Source organism: Ceratotherium simum, chromosome 24 (genome assembly GCF_057802395.1).
Source record: "Ceratotherium simum simum isolate JZ-2026a chromosome 24, ASM5780239v1, whole genome shotgun sequence".
NCBI lineage: Eukaryota > Metazoa > Chordata > Mammalia > Perissodactyla > Rhinocerotidae > Ceratotherium > Ceratotherium simum.
This window is the reverse complement of record NC_141923.1, coordinates 3,424,234-3,437,586: the sequence shown is the minus strand read 5'-3', so window position 1 is coordinate 3,437,586 and position 13,353 is coordinate 3,424,234. Positions and strand designations below refer to the sequence as shown.

The 13,353-nt window shown below is 44.4% G+C and overlaps 1 protein-coding gene, 1 long non-coding RNA gene and 1 other non-coding gene across 3 annotated transcripts; all 3 read left to right on the top strand.

Moving 5' to 3' along the window:
- Positions 1-570: 570 nt before the first annotated feature.
- Positions 571-1,161, top strand: LOC147913797 (uncharacterized). The gene is made up of 2 exons (XR_015556051.1): positions 571-906; positions 1,031-1,161. It is a non-coding gene; the product is annotated as an uncharacterized LOC147913797 (long non-coding RNA).
- Positions 1,162-1,629: 468 nt separating this feature from the next.
- EIF5 (eukaryotic translation initiation factor 5) lies at positions 1,630-10,502 on the top strand. Its single transcript, XM_004434282.3, has 12 exons — positions 1,630-1,777; positions 1,912-2,119; positions 3,267-3,546; positions 3,645-3,726; positions 4,019-4,191; positions 4,523-4,634; positions 5,492-5,634; positions 5,882-6,040; positions 6,662-6,823; positions 7,148-7,312; positions 7,666-7,800; positions 8,240-10,502. Exons 3-12 carry the CDS (start codon positions 3,475-3,477, stop codon positions 8,327-8,329), a joined length of 1,293 nt encoding a protein of 430 aa, XP_004434339.1. The 5' UTR covers positions 1,630-1,777; positions 1,912-2,119; positions 3,267-3,474; the 3' UTR covers positions 8,330-10,502.
- On the top strand, positions 4,973-5,098 carry LOC147913796 (small nucleolar RNA SNORA28). The gene has a single exon (XR_015556246.1). It is a non-coding gene; the product is annotated as a small nucleolar RNA SNORA28 (small nucleolar RNA).
- Positions 10,503-13,353: the final 2,851 nt, after the last annotated feature.

The following is a 13,353-nucleotide window of genomic DNA, read 5'->3' as shown; positions in this document are numbered from 1 at the left end:
GCAAAAAATTAATCACTTCGTATTTAGCTATTAAGAAACTTTTCTGAGGAGGCAGTCTTCTTGCCTCAGACTAGTTTCATGCCCATATTTTCCAACAGAGTTTCTAAAATAATGTCATTTGCATGCAGCCATGCAAAAACTCAAATGTTTCGATACTGCTCAGTCATGCTCCATGGTGAACCAGAAGCAGCAGGTCTGGGATCTACCTTTCTAGTTTGTCTGATGGGAACCCCAGCACCCATTAAGCATTACGCATTTGGTCTAACACTTATACACCCTTGTACACAGTGTGATTTTAACGAAAGCCCTGCAGTAAAGGACACAAATCATTTCTCTCAATTCTGGATCATCCCTTTGATTTATTCTCCCCACCAACACTCTCAATTTTAAAATGGTTTATAAAGCCGATATATTATCTAAGAGTAATCTTGAACTTTGATAAAAATCAACATATCTTTCAATTCTAACCTTCTTGCAAATGCGACTGGCCTAACACAAGGGGCAACCCCTTATCCACCTCAGCCTGTCCTCAACATTGCTATTTGATCCAGAGCAGGCAAACCACACTGCTGCCCGGACACTGCCATGACGGCCCGTTAGAGGCCACAGGAGAGCAGGTTAGGACCAACGGCTCGCCTCGGCTTTTTTGGCTTTTGTTGTACTCGAGTCAGGTGTGTTTTCAAATTTCAAGGTGGACTGGAAGCGTTTTAACAGTCGCAACTGAAACTCGTACACAAAAGTGAGTTTCTGTATCACCTCAACAGAACTGAAATATGAGAGGCTCTTTCTAAATAGTCGTCATTTTCAAGTGAATACACTAGAGCCTCATCAGCAACACCTGCTTTGGGCTGCTGTGCCCAGCAAGGAGTCACAATTTGTAACACGGAAAGTTGGATTCCACGAAAGGTAACCTGATGTGATGCTTATTTTGAGCAAAGTGACAGTGCAGTACGAGAACGTGGAGACCTCTCCAAGATGCGTTTTCAGGAGGCCCTGGAATTACGAACTAATTTCGTGTTTCCCTCTTCAGAAAACGAGTGGACGGGAGCCACCAGCCAAGCTGGGCTCGTAGGCCGAGTCCCGGTGAGGGAGCCTCACGACGACCCAGTAGCGGTGATTTGACGAGTCACGGCCGCCGCGGCCACGCAGACCCGAGCTTCGGAGGATAAAAGGCAGCACTACGGATGCAAGACCCTGGGCCTCCAGCCCTCACCCTCTGCCCAGGCCTAGGGAGTGGGGAGGAAAAACTTCTCCAAGGCCCGACGACGGGCGTCCCCGGGGGAAGGAAGGGGCAGAGGAGCCCCCGAGGGAGGCTGCGCGCCTGCCGCGAGGAGAGCTCAGGCGGAAACGCGGCCTCAGCAGAGACGACGCAGCGACCGGCTCGAGCAAGACAGATACGAAGCCAACGCCATTTTCCCGGGGTGTCTTAAACCGACAAAGCGCGGCCCAGACGCCGAGACCCACAGCCCTGCCCCGCCCGTTCTCGCGAGACCGCGAAGGCATCTGGGAAGAGCGGGGGAGGGGTGGGGAGGGGAGGGCAGGAGAAGGAAGCCGGGACCCCGGGCTTGGGGCGGGCTGAGGCGGCGAGCGGAGCCCCAGGAAACAGGAGGGGCGGGAAAGGACGCGATTGACGCGGCATGTAGGCCAATGACGAGCGAGCTCGGGCGGGCCTCCGGCCAATGGGCTGTGCGTCCTGGCACGGGGGGCGGGCGCTGGGGCCGAGGGTAGCTTGAGCGCGGCGGCGGCGTTGTTCAGTCAGAGCGAGAACATTCCAGAGGTGAGTCCGGTGGAGAGGTGGCGGCCCCGCGCCCCCTCCCCAGTCCTCCCCGCCCCCTCGACCCCCGCGGGCCGCTGGCTGGCGGGGAAGGCGCCCCGACGCCCGCGGCTCACGGCGCCGTCTCTCCGCGCCAGGTCGCCAGGCCCCGGGCGCTGAAGGGTGTGGACCCCGGACGTCGCTGGGACTGCCCCTCCTCGCTGCTCGGCGGCGCCTGGCCCGGCCGCTCTCGCTGCGCTGCCTCCGCCGCCTCCGCCCCTCCTCGGACTCGGGTTCACACGCGCCTCACTTCATCCCAGTCCCGGGCGAGCAGCGTTGGGTTTATGTCTTTATTTGACGAAAACGGTGAGTGCGCGGGCCGGCAGGGAGATGGCGGCCGCACAAGATGGCGGCGCGCCGCGTGACCCGCGCGCGTGTGGCGCAGTTCGGGCGGGCGGGCGGGCGGGCGGCGGGCGCCCCCTCCCCTCTCATCTCCCCCCTTCCCTCCGCCCTGGCCCCTTCCCCAGCCGCACCCCCGCCCCCTGTCGCGGGAGCGCGCCGCGCGGGCCCGCCGCCTCCGGGGCTGAGTCAGGCCTAATGGCTGCATTTATGAGTCATCGCCCGTTGGGGGCGGGGCGGGGGCGGCCTGGGCCGGCGCCCCTCGGCCGGTTTCGTTTCGTCCCGGCCGTGGCCGTGCCCCCGCGGAGGCCGGGCGGCGCACATGGCGGGGCCGCTGCGGCCCTGTCCACCTGCCGCCGACGCCGGGAAATCCTCGCGATGGTGCGCCTCTGCAGCCCCGCCTCGCAGGTGCTGCGGGTCGGCCTTCGCAGCCCCGAACCGAACGACTGGTGGCCATGGGGACGGGAACGAAGGTCAACTGTGTGTTTGCGTAGGGAAGAGACAGGGAGACGAGGTCGAGGTCGGGTCCTGGGCGTTCCTCATACTCGGCGCACACTCCAACGAGATAATGTTTCGGTGCATTATGAAAGTGGTGGTTTCTTTTTTTCTTTGAAGTAAGCTTTTGTTGTCGAAGTAACAGTTTGTCTATTTTTGAGAGACAATTCCGTAGTTTTCCGTTTCAAAATGATGGGTACTAGGGGAGGGGGAGTGTATCTTGAGAAGCTTTTTGTTAGTGCAGGTTCGATTTGGGAGAGGAGAGGTCGTGTGTGCATTTTCCAGCAGTTAAAATATGGCTGTTTGGTTGAAGCAAACCGTTGATAATGGTGATTATGTTTGGTCTGGTGGAAACCACAGCAACTGAAGCAGCAGAGTTTGTTGGTTCTTTTAGTCAGGCATCTCCCAACCGGAGTCACATCTTACTCAAAATGGAGGCTTTTTCCGATGCGACTGGTGTCCTGTGTTATATGAGAATAGTAGTTGATTTTCACGTGAACTCAAGATACTTTTTAACATGGGAGAATTCGGCATAATTAACAAGAATGTAAAGGGAGGGGTTTCCATGCAGGAATCAGTGTTAAACGTGGGGGGTTGTGTGTTTTTCTTTCTCTTCCAGAGCTGTTGCGCAGCCATTGGTACCTGTATTGGGGAAACATAGCATACAAGCAAGAAGCTTACAGCCTCAGTGGCGAAAATTTTTTCATGTCAGAGACCGAGAACTCTTGCAGTCGTTTATGTCATCCCTTCTTCTCCAGACAGAAGATACCAAAAAGTTGCAATCAAAGATCTCTTCATCTTATTGATAAAGCCACTAATAAGCCAAAATGTCTGTCAACGTCAACCGCAGCGTGTCAGACCAGTTCTATCGCTACAAGATGCCCCGTCTGATTGCCAAGGTAATACTGGTCTTCATTTAGTAGCAAGTCCTAAGCTCTTGTAAAGATTGCATTTCCTGGGGTAGACAGTGCAAAATTAAAATTCTTATTTCCTTTAGGTTGAGGGCAAAGGAAATGGAATCAAGACAGTTATAGTCAACATGGTTGACGTTGCAAAGGCGCTTAATCGGCCTCCAACGTGTAAGTAATGCTTCTTAGAGAAGTCTGAAAGGGCGTATTATCAATATAGTCACGGAGATCTTTGATCTGCAAATCTTGCCTGAATTTTATGCTAATTAGCTTATAAAGGTTAAGTGGAGCCTTGGACTTAAAAAAAAACAACTGATTATTAGTTGCTTTTAGTGTACAAAACTACCCAAGCAACACATGTTTTAACCCAATAACTTAAAAAACAAAGTGATGCTTGTATAAATGTGGATGTATAGCTAAAGATTGAGATAACTGTAATGAACAAATCGTTTTTTTCAAATAGATCCCACCAAATATTTTGGTTGTGAGCTGGGAGCACAGACCCAGTTTGATGTTAAGAATGACCGTTACATTGTCAATGGATCTCATGAGGCGAATAAGCTGCAAGACATGTTGGATGGATTCATTAAAAAATTTGTTCTCTGTCCTGAGTGTGAGAATCCTGAAACAGATCTGGTGAGTGCCTTTGATGTTTTTGTCAATAAAAGAAAAAACCACGTATCTGCTTTTCTCATTAGTCACATGATAGCACCAAATCAGGTTCCTGAAAATGCAGAGCAGACTAACTTGGAAATAAAACAACAAAAGTTCAAATTTTGGAGATGTTTCCATAGTGACTTGAATTTTTTTTTTTGTTTAAGTAGATCCCTTTCTGAAAGAAAATTCTTTTGTATGTTAAGCTAGTGTTTTAGATGTCTTCTGATGGTTAGATATTTTCACACTTTGTTCCTCACAGAGTTTTCATCATGTGTTATGGATGACATACTTGTTTTTACTTTTTTGGCAGCATGTCAATCCAAAGAAGCAAACAATAGGTAATTCTTGTAAAGCCTGTGGCTATCGAGGCATGCTTGACACGCATCATAAACTCTGCACATTCATTCTCAAAAACCCACCTGGTAAGTCTTCATGATGAATTTCTGAGATGTTAAAGCAACTGATTGTTGGAAACAAAATGGTATTTTTTGTTGCTATAATAGTGGAATATTTATAATTCCCGTATCATTTTATCTGATAGAAGACTTTTTTGAAAAATGTACCGTTAAAGGTGAAAAACAGGCTGCCAATTAAACTCTACCATAGCATCAATTTTTAAGACACTCCATTTAGGGTGAGTGAAATAGGTATTGTAAAACAAAATGTGATGGGATCCCAGCAAAGGGTCTGCTTCTGGAATACTGTTTTGTAAACGGGGCAGGGGCTTAGCTTGTTAAGCTATGAGGTCTTAGAGCATTGCAAGCAACACTCTGTGGCAGATGATTGAAATTGTCTGACACAATTTGAGCTTGCTATAGCAAGAAAGTCTGACCTATTCCGGTGTTCTCTTCTCCATGAGACGAGCTGTTATATAGACTTAAACAGTGTTCCACTGTTGGCTGAAGTGCCGTTGAAATATGCCCTTGTTCACGTTGGTGAGGGGTGAAGAAAAGTGCATCATGAGTGCCAGTCATTCCCAGCTACCTGGTCTTCTGAGGCATCACTGCTTCCTCTTAAGCTAACCCAACAGTTAATATCACTAATGTTTTGGGACATGCCATCGTTAGTCTTGAGTTTCTTAGCTGTGAAGTACAGTGGATGAATTTGGTTTGTGCATTTTCTTAGAATTACAGGTAGCACTGTGTTTGAATGTTTTAACATTTTCTGAGGGAAGGGTTACAAAGCAACAGGGCAGGGTTCATGATCATGTTCATGACAGGCAATGAGGTGTAATATAAGCTGTGGTACTAAACTTGTACTTCCTTTCTGTTTCCTGTAGAGAATAGTGACAGTGGTACAGGAAAGAAAGAAAAGGAAAAGAAAAATAGAAAGGGCAAAGACAAGGAAAATGGCTCCGTGTCCAGCAGTGAGACACCACCACCACCACCACCAAATGAAATCAGTCCTCCTCCACATGCTGTGGTGAGTGCAGGGTTGATGATGTGGTAGGCAGTAAAATTGTGTACAACATTTGGTTGAGGTGGGCAGAACTTAACTGTAACATGGTAACAGTATTTTGGGTTCCAGGTGCTATTTGGTTGATTGAATTGAGGTGAACCCAGTCTGTTCTAGTGCAAAATGAACTTGATGCCATTAACTTGACTAGAAATCTGAAATATATTTTACGTTTTTAAGGCATTTGGACAAGTATCTTTGTTATTATAAACAGGAAGAAGAAGAGGATGATGATTGGGGGGAAGATACAACTGAGGAAGCTCAAAGGCGCAGAATGGATGAAATCAGTGACCACGCAAAAGTTCTGACACTCAGTGATGATTTGGAAAGGACTGTTGAAGAGCGGGTCAATATCCTGTTTGATTTTGTTAAGGTAACACATTTGTTTCAAGAGCAGTTAATCATTTTCTTGATCAGTAAATCAGCTTCATCCCAGCTTTGGGCTTTTGGTTGGATATTTATTACTTTAAACTGGATATTTGGTACTCTTTCTCATGTTATCTTTTTTTTTTTTTTTTTTAATTTTTTGGTGAGATAAACTCTGTGCTAATATCTGCCAGTCTTCCTCTTTTTTTGCTGAGGAAGACTGGCCCTAGGCTAACATCTGTGCCCATCTTCCTCCACTTTATATGGGACGCCACCGCAGCATGGCTTGCCAAGCAGTGTCTCGGTGCCTGTGTCGGGATCCGAACCAGCAAACCCCGGCCCGCTGCAGCAGAGCGTGTGCACTTAACCACTTGCGCCACTGGGCCGGCCCCTCGCATGTTGTCTTTTGAATGCTCAAATGCAAGGCTTAGTTCTGCTTTTTGTTTGTTTATTCACATATTTTTTGTAGATGGTACTAGGCACTACCTTTGAGAGCTGTGTATCATTTAGAAATCCTAGAACTGTCATAAGTTAGGGAGGAAAAAAGTCCATGAGAGCAGGGACTAACTGGTATTCCTAGAGTGAAATGTGCCTCTTATTTCACTCAGTTGCTTGCTTTTATTTGCAGAAAAAGAAAGAAGAGGGTATTATTGACTCATCTGACAAAGAAATTGTTGCTGAAGCAGAAAGACTGGATGTAAAAGCCATGGGCCCTCTTGTTTTGACTGAAGTTCTTTTTAATGAGAAGATTAGAGAACAAATTAAGAAATACAGGCGCCATTTCCTAAGAGTAAGCAAATTATTTTAGATTCATAAATGAGATTATAGGTGTGTGACTTGGAAACAGACAGCACTTGAACCTCTCTTGCTCATTTGTACTTCTGTCATCCTGAAAATGGAGATAATTGACCTTCCAAGTATGCGAGTATCTGAAAAATGCTGCACATAGTCCCTTATGGATAAAGTAACACAGAGGTCTAAATATGGTTTTTTTTGAACCATGTTTTAGGGCCATAGCCTTAATGAACAATCCTAAGGCAACGAATATACTTGGATATTAGAATTGTCAGAACATCTTAAAAAGCTTGTTAATGTCAAGGTAATCTATTTGCAGTTTTGTCACAACAACAAAAAAGCTCAACGGTACCTTCTTCATGGTTTGGAGTGTGTGGTAGCAATGCATCAAGCTCAGCTTATCTCCAAGATTCCACATATCTTGAAGGAGATGTATGACGCAGACCTTTTGGAAGAAGAGGTCATCATCAGCTGGTCGGAAAAGGTGGGGACTATATCAACAGGTTGTTCTTTAAGATCAAAGGTATTGAGACAGCTGTTGGGCTTTTTTGGAAGAAGTAACTTTTAATACCCAGTCTCTCTATGTTAGAACACAGCCCCTTTGCTTGACTGGTGTAGTTTGTGGGCAATTCCCACCATGTCAGCTTTCTAGTAATAACAAGAAGCTGGTTAGACTCCCTACTGTTTGTTGGGTGAGTGAATACGTGTTTTTTGTTGAGGATTCAAGATTAGGATGTGACCCAGTTCCCTCAAAGCTCAGTATGGGCCATTATATAAATAACTCAAATTAGTTTTTGAATTCTTCAAACTAAGAAAATTGTACTGAATATTTTTTAGGCCTCTAAGAAATATGTCTCAAAAGAACTTGCCAAAGAGATTCGTGTCAAAGCAGAACCATTTATTAAATGGTTGAAGGAAGCAGAAGAGGAATCTTCTGGTGGTGAAGAAGATGATGAAGATGAGAATATTGAGGTAAACACTGGAGAACGTGGTAAATACGATGTTGATGCATGTTTGAAAATTATAAAAGGGCAATTTTGGGTAATTCCAAATTTAAAATTTTTAGGAGAATAAAATACAGCCTCAATAATTTGGAAAATAATCATATTAATAGAAAGCATGGCAGAAATCTCTCCTACCCCCATACATTATGATTCCAAATAAATGTCTGAATTCCCAGAGTAAGGTTTAATTAATGCAAGTCAAGTATAGAGATGCTAGTTATCTATAAAAATTAATAAGATACTGTTAGGCTATGGAGAGGTTTTAGTCTTTAAATAACTTTCATGAAAAATGATAGCTGGATCAAAATAGTTTTTCTCCTTTGTTGATCGTTAACTTATGTTACTGTTTTTATGAACAGATTTGTTGGGGTAAAGGTTTGTAATAATAAAAGCATTTGTTTTATCAGGTCGTGTATTCGAAGACTGCCAGTGTACCGAAAGTTGAAGCTGTGAAGTCTGACAACAAGGATGATGACATTGATATTGATGCCATTTAAAGGGGTGGGTGCAGCCCAGCTTAACTGTAATGCTGCGAATCTTTCTGCATCATCAGCCAGAAGTGCAACATGTATGTGCAAAAGCTAAAATAGCTTAACATCATGCTACACTTTCTACTAAAAATGTATTGCTGTGAGTGGTCTGTAATTAAGCCCAATGAGACATCTAGGGAGTCCATACACATATCAGTAAGCAGATATAGTTTGCTTATTTATAGCATGTTTCTTTTGAAAAATTAGTGGTGGACACATTTGGATCACATTTATACAGTTATAAAAATAAAGATTTGATTTTGGTCGTTCTTCAGATTTTTGGCTCTGAATGACATAAGCTGAAATAACTGGCTCCTTTAAGAAATGTTGCACCGTCATTCAACCTGATAGGATTCTTGGAGCCTGTTAGATATTGTTAGGTGCTGAGATTATAATGAGGTCTTCAGCAAAATGTAAACATAAACTTACTTGTAATTACCTTATTCACCATTAAGAAATATAGTACTTTTAAGTCTTGTCTCTAGTCCCTCACATTGGTATCTGGTAATGTACATTCTTCCCATGCCGAGGTAGACTGATAATTAAATGACAGTGCAACACCTTTATCTTAACAAAAGTAAAAATGACCCAAGTGTCCTATAAATAATTTTAAGAGCAAGTTTTGAAACTTGAATTGTGTTTTTTGAGTTCGTGTACACTTGCCCCAAATTGTAGTCTTTGAAGTCATGTGCGTTGCACGTTGGATGAGCCAGGGGAATTATTACATTAACAAATAAGCATTTTATGTGTCTGTAGCTGTTGCTTTGTACTGAGAGAGAACTTGCAAACTTTGGGGTGTGATTGAATACTAACCTGTGTGATTTTATTTGGAGGAAGCAGGAAAAGGTGCACTTAATCTCTAGCAAAAACAGAGCATAATCTTTCAGCTTTTACTCTTACGGTTTAAAGTACAATTTCAAAATGTTTAGACATACTGTATCTTTTGTTCAATGTGGATTTTCCCCTGATAACTGTGGTTTGTTCTTGAATGCTTTCTACGTTTGGACACATAGCTTATGCTTTTTAGGTTTTGGTTGCTGTCTTGCCATAATAAGTGTTACTGTGTCTCAAACTTGATTCCCCCCCCCCCCCCCCATGTCTTATTTAAAGAGAAAGCTAAAGCTTACTTCTGAATCAGAGCCTGTGTTTTGGGTTAGGACTTGGGGTGTATTTTATTTCACATTGAATATAGCCAGACACCCAAAAAGTCTGTGATGATGGCCACTGAATGCAGGTGACTAGGGCCTGACCCAGCCCATCTAGGACTTGAGATTTGGAAATAACTTCCTTGTGAATTCCTTGCCCAATTACCTGATGTAAACTCACTTGATATGGGTTCTAACTATATCTGAGAAATCATCTTCAAGGTAAAAACTTGTGTTTATTCCTGTCCACAAAAAGTGCACTATGGGAATCAAGAATCCATGGGGTTAATTTTGCTTGGAACACTGACTTACATCATTCACCTCTCTGATATATTATTTCTTTGTAATCTATCTCACAGGTTATGAGACCTTAACAAATGTATGTAAAATTTTTTCACATTGAAATTATACCAACATTTGATATAATAAAACCTTGTTAGCTTGATACTATAAGGAATATTAAAATTTAGCAATCTTACTGGAGGGATACAAATTGGTCTTCCAGCTGCCTTTTGATAGATTTTGATGAGAATAAAGCAGGAACCATATACTTGGAAAGAAGATCCTTTGACACACCAAAGAGAAGAGGTTTTTGCAAATTCACATCTCACCTGGGTTTCAAATTTTTTGCCACAAGGCCAATTTTGTTTTCATTAACTGAAATTCTATAGGAGATACTGGTGACCCAGACCATGTTGTGCTCAACATTCCCAATGTCAAGCTAATAAGGTTCTGTTATAGAGGTTTCTTTTTGCCCTCCACCCCACCCCAATCTGAAGGAAAACATTTTCAGGGTTTCCTAAAGACGAGAGAGAAAATTTTGGCTTAGACCAGTGTTAAGTTTAGTGCCACATTTCCAATGGAATTTGAATCCACATAATAAGAATTTTATTCACAGAGGCTATCCTAATAGAGGAATCCTTCACTTTGCTCTATTCAACTGTCTTAAAATTTCCTGTTTCAGCTGTTACTTGATTAAACCAATGTTAAAATTATATTTTGTCTCTGTTTTAGTGTAAAGTTAACCTAAAATTTCATTTATAAGATTGGAGCATTGAAGTCTGCCCTGTTTTGTAGCTGCTTGGGATGTGTGTTGGATGTTTCCTTCTGCAGTTGGCCACCCCTACTCAAAGAATAGAAATTGCTCATTACCTTGGGTTAGTGGCTTTCCTTAGGTCCTGTGTTTCTGGTCTGTAACTCAAATTGATTACAACCTTAAAAGATCTGCCTTAATCAGATTCCTTGAAATCTTGATGGGTGCCTACTAGGGAATTCTAGGCAACAAGTATATAGTTATATAACTGTGGGTATAGCATATGTCTCTAGTTAAGAACGAGGGAAATAGGGAACATTGCTTTCTAAACAAGTTTTTTCTGAAGTCGATGACTTGTTAGGTACTGGTTTGGGTCCTAAAGGTTTGAGAGGGGAAAGGGGTATCCATCATTCAATGCTTCCTGCGTTGGGATATGTTGGGATTGGCTCCACCTCCACATCCCCAATGTTTACTCCAGTGCACCAAGCATTGACTAAAAGTCTTTGACCTGGAGATAACTTAACAATAAAAGCTGGTCCCAAAATAGTGGGAAGTCCAGAATGGTGTTGGTGTAAAGTGAGCCTTCTGCATTTTATATCTGTTAGCTTGATCCTCACAATGATCTGAGGTGTAAGTACTACTGTCCCAAGGTCACTCATCCAGTCTGACTCCTGTGCCCAACCACCTTGTGTCCTGCACTGCTGAGGTAAGATGTATTCAAAACAAAAAGATTCTGCTAGAGTCTACTTAGAACTTGTTTTCAACAAAATTAACCAAACCATAATTAAGATTTAAAATTTTTATAACAGCTCTGCACACAATCCTTACCTAGTGAACTTTTTTCTAATTACTTCAGCTCTATCTGCCAGTATTCAAGAGTAACCTAAAAAATGCAAAGTTGGCGTAGTCTCTGCATTGTCCTTTTGATGGTTTTTCAAATTTTGGCCTATTTGACAGTTCTAAAGCTTCAGAGCACTCTCAGTACCAGGAACGGTACTGCACTTGTGTCTCTGCCTACCTCCAAGTATCGTGTGTGTTGTGTCTTCCCTAAGGGGACAGAGACACGCTTGCAGTTTCTTGGTCCCCAGTACTCCATGTAGACTTGGCCTCCTAGGGATGACACTCCATAGTGGAGTGGCATGGGAAAATGACTTGTCAAAGGTCTATGGCTTCCTTGTGCACAGCCTCCAGAGTCTGACCCTGTGATCCTTTGTTCATAGGAGGTTGGGAACTGGGGCTTTATGTCATCTGCGGTAGGGCTCTGTACTCCAACCCTAACCCCCATCCCAACAAAGTTCTTTTCAGGAATCAAAGCTCTAGTTCTTCATAGCTCAAAACTGAAGCATTTCTGTGTGCTAGGATATTGGGGGTAATAGCTGCTGAGAAGTTCTTTTTCAGAACCTAGACCAGCAGATAGTGTTAGGATCTCAAAGCAGACAGTAAGATCTGAAATACCCCAATGCCTGCCATTTGGTTATCCATTCAATGAGCTCTTTTTAAGGGGAGTATTCACTTGGGCTTTGGAATCAGACCTGGCTTCTGGCCAGCGCCTCCCTGTAAAAACTAGGAGACTGTCTTGCCATGTCTTCCTAATGGGGATGGTAACGCCTGTGTGCAACACTTAAAACCCTGACAAGTCGAAAGCAGTGATCAGTAGAGGAAATGCCTGGCTGGGGCAGCTAGGGCAAATTGCTGTCTGGAAGAGAGAGAGCATATTTTGAGACCTCCAGGAATCTAGACCGGGGAGAGCAGTGGATAGCTAAAAGGAAAGGGGCTGTATGGCTGGGGAGCAGTTTCAGGGTGCTACAGTCTTTGCCTCAAGCAGCCCCTAATGTGCCATAGGTGGTAGTCACCAACAGCACTCATTCTTCAGTGAGATCCAGACCAGTTTAGGTCAGTGGCTAAAGATAAGCCATGGCTCCTGAGATCCCATAACAGCTGTAGATAGTACCCTGAACCAGTAGCCAGCCCATCCTGTAGCTTGTCTCAACAGATTGAGATAGCTGAGAAGCTCCTATTGCCACCTCATGGGGCACCCCTGAGCTGGTGCTAGAGACTGATTCTGTCCCCAGACTGCACAAATAATGCTTGGTCCAGGAAGATAGACCCCAAAGCTAATGGTGACAGCATGGTGGTCCCAGGTAGGAAGCCTGTGAGGAGGAATGAAGCCTGCCTGTGCAGCTGAGGGGGCTTCCAAGAAGGTGAGCTGTGACCTGGCTAGGTGAAGAGGGGAAGGGCAGTCCTAAGCATCAGGAACAGCATGAGAGACAGATGAGGACTGATGGGTGTGGGACCAGTGGGTGAGGCTGAGTTGAGTCTGGTCCAGTGTTCCTGACACCTAGGGAAGGGGTCTTTCCAAGGTACCCAGTGGGATTGGTGGTGTGGGGATTAGGTAACATACTACACAAAGAAGAAACAAGTCTAGAGAAGACTGGCCCCAGGTCTGATAGCACACCTGCATAGGGGTTAGACCCTGTGGCTTCTGCCTAAGCTAACCCTGTTCGTACAGCCTTCAGGTGTCTATTGCACTATGAAGGACTTAAGGCAGAGCTTTCTGGTTTTTAGGGTGGTTAGACTTAGAGGAGGGAAAACTTGGGATAGCAGCTTTCAGAGTCCTGACTTGGCCGTGGGTGAAGATGGAACTGAGGAGGCTGGAGCCATCTGAAGTGACCATCTCCAGACTGAAACTGAGTCCCAGTGAGGGGCAGGGTGCCATCCTCTTGTGCACCACAGCAGATCCTTTGATCCCCTAGTCTGCACCAAGCCTTGGGCAAGCTTGCTCTTGTTTTATCAGATTAGAGGAGTTCCCAGAC